Source organism: Pelophylax lessonae, assembly GCF_965119305.1.
Source record: "Pelophylax lessonae genome assembly, chromosome: 3".
Taxonomy (NCBI): Eukaryota; Metazoa; Chordata; class Amphibia; order Anura; family Ranidae; genus Pelophylax; species Pelophylax lessonae.
This window is the reverse complement of record NC_138770.1, coordinates 279,625,307-279,639,186: the sequence shown is the minus strand read 5'-3', so window position 1 is coordinate 279,639,186 and position 13,880 is coordinate 279,625,307. Positions and strand designations below refer to the sequence as shown.

Genomic DNA, 13,880 nt, shown 5'->3' with positions numbered 1-13,880 from the left:
ACTGACCATGAAAATTCATTTATAACTTTTTTTACCTGTCCATCCCGCTGTTATTTTTCAACTTCATTTAGCAGACCACCAAGCTGTGCATCAAAAGTGGAAGTTAGGATAGTTATTATTATTATTATACAGGATTTATATAGCGCCAACAGTTTGCGCAGCGCTTTACAATTTGAGGGAAGACAATACAGTTACAATACAGTTCAATACAGGAGGAACTAGAGGGCCCTGCTCATAGAGCTTACAATCTAGAAGGGAGGGACACTGACAGGGTGAACATCATGATGCCACCGCTCCTCTCTTCACCTCATTCAACCAGAGAATGCTTGGCATTTATTGAGAAAAATGCATGGCATTTTCTGTAAGTTGGCCTTGCCAAGCAACCTACTCTCTGTGTTCATTATACAGAAGGGCAGCCGCTTGGTGTGGAACCCAGGAGATCAAGCCGTCACTTTGATAGCTTGGGCTAGTACAGGTATTAACAGCATACACAGAGACTGATAAGATCACGAATATATAAAGTACTTACATTGGGCCAAGCTTGCCCAATGTAAGTATGCAATAAAAATGTAATCACACAGCTTTAAGTTCTCAAAGATGCAAATAGCAGATATTGGCAATAATATTCCAAATACCCTTTCTCATTCAAACTGTAATGTTGTTTAACCTCTTTGGCCCTTTGACTAGGCTTCAATCCCCAGAAGGGCATTGGCTCTGACAGTAGTCACATGATCAGGAGCCTATCTTGCTGATTCTAAATCAGAAGCCTTGACCGAAAGCTGTCGGTGGCATCTTGGTCAGTATGCTGGGAGTACCATGTAATGTCTTGCTGCATTGAACTGTTGTTGCTGTTGAAATGCTCTTGCTGTTTTATGTATACGTTACACATTCAGGTAGAGGTTACATTAAAAAAAAAATCAACATACAATGAGGGCTGACCAATCTAACCAGTCCATCAACATTTCCATAACCAGAAAATCAGCCTCAGAATTAAAGCAATCCTAAGCACTAAGGTTCTGTTTATAAATGCTTTTACACAAGATTCATGCATTAATGCAAAGTTTTGTGGAGACCTGCAACTTAGTCAAAATGCAGTATGTTATGCAAAAGAAAATCTTACATTGCTGAAATGAATAAAAAAGAGAAATTGGATCTCTAACTTTTTTTCTGGTCACAGGTTGGTCAGACCTTCCTAATACCAATTAGGACAGAAGGCTATCTGAAGTTGCCCAATTCCTTTCTTAAGTTATCGTATGAAACTGAGATGAGAAGTGACAAAACATAATTTTTAAACAGTAGATATTAAAGCAGGGTAAGAGGATAACTCTCTTAACTAAGCTTTTTAACTAACATTTATTTACTTGCATTATTTGCTCACAGTGCTCAAAATTGGTGAAAGAAATCCGTTTGGCCAAGAAAAGCAAAGGAGAAACTGATCATGAAAAAGATATTAATGTACGGGATCTGCGAGAATTCAACAGATCTGTCAACAAGATGCTGGTTCAAGCAATGGAGCACAATCCTGAGCTGGCAGTGCCACTGCAGATGTATTTTCAACAGGTTTGCAAGTTTTGTAAAACATCTGACCTAGCGGGCTTACACCTTTAGCACCTAATGCAATTGGTATCTAATGTCTTTATGTCACTTTCCTCCACTTGTATATCTGCTATAGGACATGAGGTTCTAATCTGTGTGCACAGAATTTCCCCAGTGAAAATGTAACAGAGTAGCAGAATGCGTTCTTAGAAGTGGGGCTATGTGGTCATAGGGTGATCCAGCTGGCCAGAGGCATGTCTGTTGATCCTATAAATACACTGAACAAAATTATAAACGCAACACTTTTATTTTTCCCCCTATTTTTCATGAGCTGAACTTAAGGATCTAAGACTTTTTCTATGTACACAAAAGGCCTATTGCTCTCAAATATTGTTCACAAATCTGTCTAAATCTGTATTAGGTGTCACAGGTGTGGCATATCAAGATGGTGATTAGACAGCATGATTATTGTAAAGTGTGGCTTAGGCTGGCCACAATAAAATGTGCAGTTGTATCACACAGCACAATGCCACGGATGTTGCAAATTTTGAGGGAGCGTGCAATTGGCATGCTGACTGCAGGAATGTCCACCAGAGCTGTTGCCGATGAATTGAATGTTCATTTCTCTACCATAAGCGGTCTTCAAAGGAGTTTCAGAGAATTTGGCAGTACATCTAACCGGCCTCACAACCACAGACCACGTGTAACCACACCAGCCTAGGACCTCCACATCCAGCATCTTCACCTCCAAGATCATCTGAGACCAGCCACCCGGAAAGCTGCTGCAACAATCGGTTTGCATAACCAAGGAATTTCTGCACAAACTGTCAGAACCCATCTCAGGGAAGCTCATCTGCATGCTCGTTGTCCTCATCAGGGGCCTCGACCTGACCGCAGTTCGTCATCGTAACCAACTTGAGTTGGCAAATGCTCACATTCGATGGCATCTGGCACTTTGTAGAGGTTTCCTCTTGACGGATGAATCCTGGTTTTCACCCTACAGGGCAGATGGTAGACAGTGTGTATGGTATTGTGTGGGTGAACGGTTTGCTGATGTCAATGTTGTGGATTGAGTGGCCCATGGTGGCGGGGGGGTAATGGTATGGGCAGGCGCATGTTATGGACAACGAACACAGGTGCATTTTATTAATGGCATTTTGAATGCACAGAGATACTGTGATGAGATCCTGAGGCCCATTGTTGTGCCATTTATCCACGACCATCACCTCATGTTGCAGCATGCTAATGCACAGCCCCATGTTGCAAGGATCTTTACACAATTCCTGGAAGCTGAAAACATCCCAGTTCTTGCATGGCCAGCATACTCACCGGACATGTCACCCATTGAGCATGTTTGAGATGCTCTGTATCAGCGTCTACGACAGCGTGTTCTAGGTCCTGCCGATATCCAGCAACTTCACACAGCCATTGAAGAGGAGTGGACCAACATTCCACAGGCCACAATCAACAACCTGATCAACTCTATGCGAATGAGATGTGTTGCACTGCGTGAGGCAAATGGTGTTTACACCAGATACTGACTCGTTTTCGGACCCCCCCCCCCCCCCATACAGTAAAACTGAACATTTTAGAATAGCTTTTTATTGTTGCCAGCCTAAGTCACACCTGTGCAATAATCATGCTGTCTAATTAGCATCTTGATATGCCACACCTGTGAGGTGGATGGATTATCCTGGCAAAGGAGAAGTGCTCACTAACACAGATTTAGACAGATTTGTGAACAATATTTGAGAGAAATAGGCCTTTTGTGTACTTAGAAAAATTCTCAGATCTTTGAGTTCAGCTCATGAAAAATGGGGGCAAAAACAAAAGTGTTGCGTTTATAATTTAGTTCAGTGTATTTGTGAGGGATAACTTGCTCAAAGTTTACTCGAATATGAATGACAGTAGATATGCACACGCAGCTCACACCAATGTTTATTCTAGAGTGAGCAATAGTAAGGTCCCTCAACCATATACCGTATACAAAATCATAAATGAATAAAAAAATAAAAGTGTTTAAATGCATATAAATCAAATTCCATATGGTGCTGCTCCCTTATAAATGTAGAACACATCTATTACATTTTCTTTTTTTACAATAGCCAACTAAAACCAATATTAATAGTGACAATAAAAATGACGAAATACAATCTACAAGAAAGTTTAGTCAAAGAAAAGAAAGAAGTCAGTAGGCTGGATTCACAACTAAGGCCTCATGTACACTGCTGTTGATAAACAGATGTTTAGGAGCAGCTGGGCGTGTTTTTTTTTTTTTTTTTTTAGCAGCCCCCGAACTCTCCTGTATGTTATCTTATCTGTCCATGTGCACTGATTTTTTTTTCTTCTTTTTTTCTTTAGAGGCAGTTGGGTTGAGGCATTTTCTTGAAAGCAAAAAAATGCATTTAGGATAGAAGTTTATAGGCATTTGAAATGCCAAATGATTCTAACAGCTTGCAAATGTGTCTAAACCCAGTATAAATGTTTAGGTGTTTTCGTCTATAGGCTATTGGTATAGGAAAACATTGCTGACCATTTGCAATAGGGGAAAGAAAGAAAGAAAGAAGGACTCTTTTAGGAATATGGGATCAGTAAAAACGGTTATCTGCAAAAACGTTGGTAACCTAAAACGCTGATGAACCCTGGTAAACGCGGCATGTAAAAGTGCTCAAACAGATGTTTTTCAACTTCGTTTCCTAGCTGTCAATTTCCAGCATCCAGAAGAGGTTTCCAAACCTCCAGTGTACATGAAGCCTAAGCCAATTTTTGGGAGATTTCAAGTGTTTTTATTTGATTGTTTTTTTGCACATAAGCAAATGTATTTCAGGCTTTTAACTGTGTATTCAAGTTTCAGGCCTGGTGAATTATATGCATAATTTCTGGGCCTGAATGAAGACATTTGGGTCCCTGAGATCCAAGATAGGGTGGTTTCCCTCTTTAGGTTTGGGAACTGTAAACAGTTGGAAGAACCCCCCTGAAAGCAAAACTAAACCCTCTTACACTTTACAGCCAAGGAAGCTGCCATCTTGGTTTTTGTTTGATGTTCAATTGCCATAGTGCCGCAAATGTGGTCAGTTATGATACCAGCCATTTGATGGCTTGATAATTCCTTTGAGAGTTAAAGCAAATGTGACAGTTCTCATCAATGGCATGACTTGAATGTAACTGTTTTGGGAAACAGTTAAATCAATTTTCCTTTTTGCGCTTCAATGGTTTTGCCATGGGGAATGGGAAAATGGAACCCTGTTCCCAAAGAACTGCTAGAACTTTATGGAGACCTGCTAATCTTTGGAAAGTCACAAACAGATTGCAAGTGACGAACTGGGGATGGGGCTGGGAGTACAAATCTAGCTTATAACCCCTGGAAACCACCTCCTGCACCTAAGAATCAGAGATGCAATCTGTCAAGTGTCTGCAAAAGCTAACAGATGACTCCCACTTTGGAGAATGGGGGTCCACTCTCCTGCGTAAAAAGACTTGTCTAAAGGCTTTAGAAAACTTGGGGTTCCAAGTCTCACAGGTAGATTGGGGGCTACACTTGGGTCTGGGTTTGGAGTTTGTGGCTGTGAAGTAACAAAAAAGACGTTATTTTTACCTTCAGTCATAAATTAGCTTTCCAAGACTTAGCCTTGGGTTTTTTTGGCTGAAGAGGATTGCTCTTGCGTCCTGTGGCATTCTTAATGATGTTATCCAGAGCAGAAAGCATGGGGCCTGAAGATCACTTCTCTGCTAGCCCAGCAGTGTCCTGTACAGAAGGGTCCAAGTAGGTAACTCCAAAGCTATTATGAGGAAAGGCCAACTGGATAGCTGGCTTGTATAGATCAGCTTAAGCAGTCACGTAGCAGTCTTGAAAAAAAATCTAAGGTAAAAGCTAGTACAGTAGGAAAATAAAAAAGAGGTTTGCTGGGAGTAGAAGGGGTTATCCTAGACTGGCTTATTTTTTTAAATTTAATTTTTTATTTTAGAGATAAGCAAAGGTAGCTGACATGCTTTTATTCAATGCACACCCCTCAACTAAGCACTGCTGAATCACTTAAGCCGGAAATACATGGATCAAATCTTTGGCTGGTTCAGCAGGCAGGGACTCAATTCGAACCATGTATTGGCAAGTCGATCCATTGATTGACTTCAGAAGAACCAGCCTGTTTGATCTTTTGGATGCGATCACTGCCTGCGACTATAGCCGCTAGCAGTAAACTCGTTCTGCTGGCCAGGTAGGCTACCTGTGCCCCCAGCAGGCAGAACACAATAGTGCTGTGTGGTTGCAGGAAAGAAAATGGAATCATCTATGGTGGGGGTCAGCAACCTGTAGATCGCAGACAGGTGACTGGTAGATCTTGGTGACCTGCCATTCCAGAGCATCAAACAGAGTGCAATGCAGAGGGACTACTTGTAAAGTTGGAGCTGTAGTAGGGAGCAAGAGCTGCATAAGCTGATGCCTCCTCTGTAGTGCTGGCTTTAGTCCCATGGGGCGTGATACCAACTGTACTCCACTTCTTGTCCTGGCTAGTGATCTCCAGAGTGGTGCCAGCAGCAGGAAAGAAGAGCCCCCACAGTGGGTGCAGTGCACCTGCAGCTTTCCTGTGGGTTTGCTGTGCTTAACCATAGACTTCTATTACTGTATGTCCTGTGGGTTTGGTACACTTTCTGAATGCAGGAGTTTTGGTGTGCTTTCAGAAAGTGCACCACATCTGCAGAATATAATAGTCTATGGCAAAGCACAGCTAGCCCAGGAAAGTTGCAAATGCATTGTGCTACACCTATGATCTGGGTAAACCACAGCACATCAGTGTGAAAGCAGGTTCATAGGGGCTCAGAACAGCAAGGGTTAATTTACATGTGCAGTTTGGAGGGTGGTAAAACCCCATAGTTAAGTAAGATATATTTTTATTCTTCACCCCACAGCAACCCCTTTAGCTGCAGTGGCTAGCAGTGTACACATGTTGCAACCGCAGCAGGAGTTATACGCCTGAAAAAGCTATCCGAGTGTGTTTAACAGTTGGTGAGGAGGTAATATGTTGCCTCCTCATCAGCCGACTTAAACCCATGCATGCCTTAAAATGCATGTGATTGCGACACGGTAGTACAGCAATTAGAGGCTTAAATCAGGTGTGCGAAGGCGACATTATGCCAGGTGATTTTTTACCTCTTCCATGTTGTTCAGATAGATCTCCACCTCTTTAAGGGCTCTTTCACACAATGTGTCTGTCGGACGGACTCCGTTTTTCTCAGCGGGGATCGATCCACCGCTGAGCAGGAGGATGACAGCTGTTCTCCGCGCTGTGTGCGGAGACACAGCTGTCAGTTCCCCATACATCTCTATGGGGAAATCGGATGGGAACGGACCATCGTTCCGTTCTCATCCGATCCGCTGGACAGATGGAAAATAGGGTTTCCATCCGTCCAGATTCGACGGATCGGATGTCAGCGGACATGTCTCCGCTGACATCCGATGCCCCATAGGGATGCATGGGGGGACCGTTCAGATCCGCCAAAAAAACGAACAGGCGGATCTGAACTGTCCGCCTGTGTGAAAGGGGCCTAAGGCTGCCTAACCCTGATCTATAGCTTGCATTGCTGTGCAGTTTTTACTTTGCAAGTGAATCTTTATCAGAACTATACAATGCAACAAAAGTATGGAAACAGCTAACTGAATAGGTTCAAATTAACTGTCTAGCTTTGGCATACTTTGAGATAAAGTGTATTTTCTGTACGCTCTTGGTAATAACAAAATTAGCCACTAAAGGAAATATAGATATTAAAACCAAGTCTGAGGAAACCAATCCAGCTGAAGGTCTGAATAGATGTCACACTTGTGTATGATGTATAGTATACTATACACTAGTTCATTGAATAAACTCATTGCTGCTAATATGACAAAACAGCAACAGGGACTGCATGTGGAAAAATTACACATCATAGCTGACAGTAAAACGCAGGTTTAAATGGGCCCCTAAAGTAAATTTGTCATGAGGAAGATGCAGAAAATCCCATTTCATTGCTGATGTCCTTCTGCCTGTTATGCTGACCCCAAAACAATATAGTTGCCTGTATATCTCTCATATTTTTAGTACCATACTGAGTTTAATCAACACTAAATATTTGTTTCAGTTTGGCTTAGAAATTCCATCTTCAACTCCTGGAAGCTCACGTTCAGGTTCATCACGAAGTTCCATTGCATCTGTCCGGTAAGGAACTCAAAGCTCTTTTCAATGAAGTAGGATGTGTTAAGGTCTAAATATCAAATACAAAATTCTAAATAGCTTACATTTTTTTACTGTACTGTACCACTGATTTCCAGCTCTTATTGTACAGCACAACTTGGAGCTAAAATCAAATGTAGTGTATACAGGTGCCAAGTACCCTGGACTCAATGTGCTTGAATGTATTGATTTCAGTGTGCCTGTTTATGAAGTGTGCACACAACAGTGACTGGGCAGCTGTCACATATAAAACAATTTTGCAGTGCAAAATGTAATGAACATAATTGTATACTTAGATGACGTTTAAAAAGAAAAAAAAATCAGTCTATGACCATGTATGCATATAATGCTTCTTCTTGTGGTAATTGCTGAAACCTGGTCTGTGCTAAGAACAGCACAGGAAACCATTATCTGCTTGCAATAGGTTCCGCATTAATAATACACATACTCTGGCAAAAAAAAAAATACATTTTGATGCATTTCATTTTTAGGTACAGTGCCTTGCGAAAGTATTCGGCCTCCTTGAACTTTGCGACCTTTTGCCACATTTCAGGCTTCAAACATAAATATATAAAACTGTAATTTTTTGTGAAGAATGGCTTTCTTCTTGCCACTCTTCCATAAAGGCCAGATTTGTGCAGTATATGACTGATTGTTGTCCTACGGACAGTCTCCCACCTCAGCTGTAGATCTCTGCAGTTCATCCAGAGTGATCATGGGTCTCTTGGCTGCATCTCCGATCAGTCTTCTCCTTGTATGAGCTGAAAGTTTAGAGGGACGGCCAGGTCTTTGTAGATTTGCACTGGTCTGATACTCCTTCCATTTCAATATTATCGCTTGCACAGTGCTCCTTGGGATGTTTAAAGCTTGGGAAATCTTTTTGTATCCAAATCCGGCTTTAAACTTCTCCACAACAGTATCTTGGATGCCTGGTGTGTTCCTTGTTCTTCATGATGCTCTCTGCGCTTTAAACGGACCTCTGAGACTATCACAGTGCAGGTGCATTTATACAGAGACTTGATTACACACAGGTGGATTTTATTTATCATCATTAGTCATTTAGGTCAACATTGGATCATTCAGAGATCCTCACTGAACTTCTGGAGAGAGTTTGCTGCACTGAAAGTAAAGGGGCTGAATAATTTTGCACGCCCAATTTTTCAGTTTTTTATTTGTTAACAAAGTTTGAAATATCCAATAAATTTCGTTCCACTTCATGATTGTGTCCCACTTGTTGTTGATTCTTCACAAAAAAATTACAGTTTTATATCTTTATGTTTGAAGCCTGAAATGTGCAAAAGGTCGCAAAGTTCAAGGGGGCCGAATACTTTCGCAAAGCACTGTAATTACAATAGAGAAATATAATAAATAGAACGTTAAACTCCCTGCAATGAGTATTTGTTTTACATGTTTTCACCTAAGATTCATGCAACTTTCACACTTTTTTTCCCCAGTTAAAACCAATCAGAAAAAGGTGCAAATCTTGCATGGAAACCTTTGTAAATGAACCCCATAATGGAACTGTATGTGCATCTACTAAGCTGGTTATTGGCCATCCCTTCCTTGCTGATACCTGGCTTGTGTATGGTCCAGCACTTGCTTTTTAAGAGTACATGGGAACCTCTATGTTGTAAGCATATTAAGCTCTAGCCTGGACTTCTACTTTAAGTATCTGTAATTAAATTTTAACAAAGTATAGACAATGTGCTGAAAATATACATACCCAACTGAATACAAAGTTTTGGTGTATGGCCATAGTGTTTGAAGGTTTTACAGTGTGCTAATATTGTGAATTTTGTCCAAGTAATCAGTTATTATGATCAATAAATTTATACTATTCTAATGTTGAGTCTGCCATCTTATAAATCATATTTCTTTTTTTGTAGTTCAAGTTCTTCTAGAGCTTCGACCAGCTCAGGCCCCTCCTCACGTGTTAAAGTGGTTGAGATTGGGATACCTATGGCCTCTCCTCCTTCAAGTGCCTCATCCGCTCGCAGTTACAAGTCATCTAGCAGGGGGAGTACTCACAGAAGCCAGAAATAGTAATGGACAATACAAAATGTGCTGCAACTTTGTTGATAACTTTTGTAATGGTAGCAGGGATCATTAAATATTCTGCATCTTTTTTCAGTTTGCGTGTTCTTTTCTTTGTATTATTATGGAATATAACAGTAATTAGTAAATTAACAAAGGCTTTGGCTTAGGGAATGGTAAGCTAAGACCACCAGGTAAAATGAAGGTTGTGATTGAGCATACATAAATATCCTACTCTCTCCTGCCACCTTTCGATTGGCTATCAATGGGATAGCTGGTCTCACTAGCCATCAGAAAGGCAAACCCCGGGGTTAGCATGCAATTTCTGCTTTAAATTAGCTTTAGGGCTGGATCACACTGAAGTGATGTCAGACATTGCATGTGATTCGCACCGCACTGCTGTGCAAATCACATACGATGTCTGTGCGATGCAACTTCAGCCGAATAGATTGTATGGCTGAATTTGTATCGCATTTGGACCAAACTTGTGCAAGACAATTTTATTGGTCCGCACCAGAATCGGATCACATGGCTGTTCACTCCAAATTGACAGTTCGCACTGAGATATGCGAACTGATCTGGGAGTGTCATTCACTTTGTATTGACACTCCCAGCAGTTTGGAATTGGCAGTGTAAACTGCCTGCGAGTCGGGTGCGATGCAGGGTTCCCGCATTGCACCAGTGTGAACCAAGCCTTATAGAGATTCTCATTATTCAGACTGCAGGAAAACACTGCAACTTAAACTAAGTTGATTGCATCAGAAGATGCATGCGACCCTAAGGTGAAGTCACCTTACCATGCCTACACAAGTTTGCTTTAACCACTTCTGGACTGGAAGATTTTACTCCCTTAATGACCAGGCCATTTTTTGAGACACAGCACTGCGTTATTTTAACTGACAATTGCATGTTCATGAGAAGCTGTACCCAAATAATATTGATGTCCTTTTTTCCCCACAAATAGAGCTTTGTTTTGGTGGTATTTGATCACCTCTGCGATTCTTATTTTTTGTGCTATAAACAAAAAATGAGCGACAATTCTATAAAAAAAATTATATATATATATATATATATATATATATATATATATATATATATATATATATATATATACACACACACACACACATACTTTCTGCTATAAAACATTTCCAATAAAAAAAAATTTTAAATCAAATTTTTCATCATTTTAGGCCAATATATATTCTGCGAAATATATTTTTGGTAATAAAAAAAAAAAAATCACACTAAGTGTATATTGATTGGTTTGCACAAAAGTTATAGTGTCTACAAACTAGGGGAAACATTTATTTCATTTGTATTCATTTATTTATTTTTTTACTAGTAATGGCGGCGATTAGCGATTTTTAGCGGGACTGCAACATTGCGGCAGACAGATCACACACCTAACTGACATTTGTGACACTTTTGGGGGGAACAGTGACAGTACTACAGTAATCAGTGCTAAAAATATGCAATGTTACTGTACTAATGACACTGACAGGGAAGGGGTTAACACCAGGGGCGATCAAAGGGTTAAATGTGTCCCTAGGGGGTGCTTTCTAACAGTGTGGGGGATGGGCTTGCTGAATAAACACAGAGAACTGTGTTCCTAAATAGAAGGAACACAGGATCCCTGTATTCATTGCTGACAGAACAGCGGTCTGCCATGTTTACAACGGCAGACCGCTGTTCTGTCTCCACGGGGAGCGATCGCGGGTGCCTGGTGGACATTGTGGGCGCCAGACCCCCTGATTGGCTCTCCCTCTGGCCAGGTGGTGCCTGCCCCCCCCCCCCAGCGGCCCGCGAAACGAGGTACAGGTATGTTGTTACGCGGGACAGAGCCGACCTTCCACAGTATAAGTACGATGGCTGGTCAGCAAGTGGTTAAGAGTCAAAATAGGCTTAAATTTAATGACTATACAAAAAGTTAGACACAAGAAAGAGCCCTTGAACTATAGCACAATGTAGGAGCAAGTTCCAACAGGGTGATCAAACACATGCAATTATTTACATTGCATTTTTTTAAACATGTCATGGAGTGCTATGGGTTATTCACACTCTAAACATACCAGGGAAATTCATGAAGAGTGTGGTAGATACTTTGTAGATGGTCTTTTGGCAGTGCAACCTACTGTACCTGTAAAAATGTAGATGAATCCGTCCCAACTCTGAAAGAACTGTGGCACGTCTACAAAGTGTATTTCAATTTATAAATACTATATTATATACCAACAAGCATTCACTCCTGTATTGTATTTGTAAATGTTATTTCATAATATATTTATAACATTACATTTGAGCTATATATTATTTATTAAAGTATACTGTATTAATAATTTCTTTACAAACTTGGAAGAAAAGTTCACACAATTACCACCACTATCAAGGGTCTGATCAGCAACTTATATAGCGATATCCTTATTGAATCTGTCCCAGCAATACTGACAAACATAAAACTTGTCACCACTATGGCCCACTTGAATTAGGCACACATGTTGGCATTTCTAATGAAGGTGGTTCATAACTTCTGACAGCATCCACAATACCAGTCAGATGTCTGAAATAGCTTACTGAATTGTCCTGATGTGTATTTTAAAAATAAGAAAACATACCGCCATCTTTCACAAACTATTTAAAGTGATATTTTACCCAGAAAAAGAAATTGAATATATTACAGCTTACCAATCTTAGGATGTGGTGGCTGCATTTGTTCATTATTTATTTTATTTCATTGGGTGATCCAGCTAGTAACACACTTCCTGTCTTAGGGTGTATGCATTCTGGATGAAGTTGTAGAGCAGACACCTTTGGACAGCAGCACTGTCAGTCAGGGCAGAGGGTAGCGTTAGATGTACTAGCAGAATAAGATCGATTTGACTATCAAATAGAAGCTGAACTCCAGCTAACACGTTATAGGCAGTTGCAGTAAACTGTTTTTTTCTAAATGTTTTAGAAAAAACGCTTAACCATTGTTACATGGTTACATAGTAGTTGAGGTTGAATAAAGACAACGGTCCATCCAGTTAAACCTGTGTAGGTTTGTGTGGACGTATTAATTTCTCATACCCTTGAATGTTTTGATCTTGGAGATGTATGTCCAAGAGTCTTTTAAAAGTAAGCATACTCCCCGCAGTTACCACTATTTGTGGAAGAGAATTCCACAATCTTATTGCCCTTACTGTAAAAAACCCCTTACATAGCCTAAGGTTAAATCGCTTCTCCTCTAATCGCATTGTATGGCCTTGTGTCCTTTTACATTCCTTGCTACTAAATAGTTTTTTTTCTATGCTGAGATCACCATTGAGGTATTTGTAAATCGCTATCATGTCTCTCAGGCGTCTCTTCTCTAGGGAGATAAATCAAGTGCTTGTAAGCGCTCCTCATAATTTAGGTCCTCCAATCCCCTAATTAGCTTAGTTGGCATTCTTTGGACTCTTTCCAGTTCCAGCACATCCTTTCTAAGGATTGGTGACCAGAACTGGACAGAGTACTCCAGATGCGGTCGGACCAGAGTTTTATAAAGTGGTAGGATTATAGTTTTATCTCTGGAATATATCCCCTTCCTTATGCATGCTAATATTCTGCTGGCTTTGGCAGCAGCAGCTTGACATTGCATGCTATTGCTTAGCCTATCTTGTAAGCACCCTCATCAGTGTTAAATTATTTTTCTCAACCCTCTAATTGCTACATTGTCTGGACAGGTTGGTGTGTTAAATGACATTTAAAAATAACAGACTCACTAGCAGGATCACCAGGTGAAGATAAAGGGAAAAAACTAAACAAAAAAGAGAACACTAAGGCCCTTTCACACGGGCATCTCGTGAAGGGTGATCCGCTTGCTTAGCGGGGTGATCTCTCCATTGATCCCTGCTGAGCAGGCGGGTGACAGGTCTGTGTCCAGTCTGCTATGCAGAGTGGACACTGACACAACCCACTCTGTTCATTTCCATGCAATCCAATCCGCCAGACAGATGGGCAAAAGGTCCCCCATGTGTCTGTTTTTAGCAGACAGAATCAGATTAGACATCCGCTGCTTCATAGAAGAGACTGGAGGGTCCAAGCAGGTCTGCCTGAAAAAAATGATAGGCTGACCTGATCGGATCG

The 13,880-nt window shown here is 40.8% G+C and overlaps 1 protein-coding gene across 1 annotated transcript in view; it reads left to right on the top strand.

Annotated features, from left to right (window-relative positions):
- The window catches only part of CCDC39 (coiled-coil domain 39 molecular ruler complex subunit), a 70,799-nt gene extending 61,016 nt beyond the window's left edge, over positions 1–9,783 (top strand). The window contains exons 18-20 of the mRNA XM_082252578.1: positions 1,381–1,560; positions 7,648–7,724; positions 9,626–9,783. Of these exons, the coding sequence (XP_082108704.1) occupies positions 1,381–1,560; positions 7,648–7,724; positions 9,626–9,782 (414 nt within the window). The 3' untranslated portion in view covers position 9,783. The remainder of the gene's footprint in view (positions 1–1,380; positions 1,561–7,647; positions 7,725–9,625) is intronic.
- Positions 9,784–13,880: the final 4,097 nt, after the last annotated feature.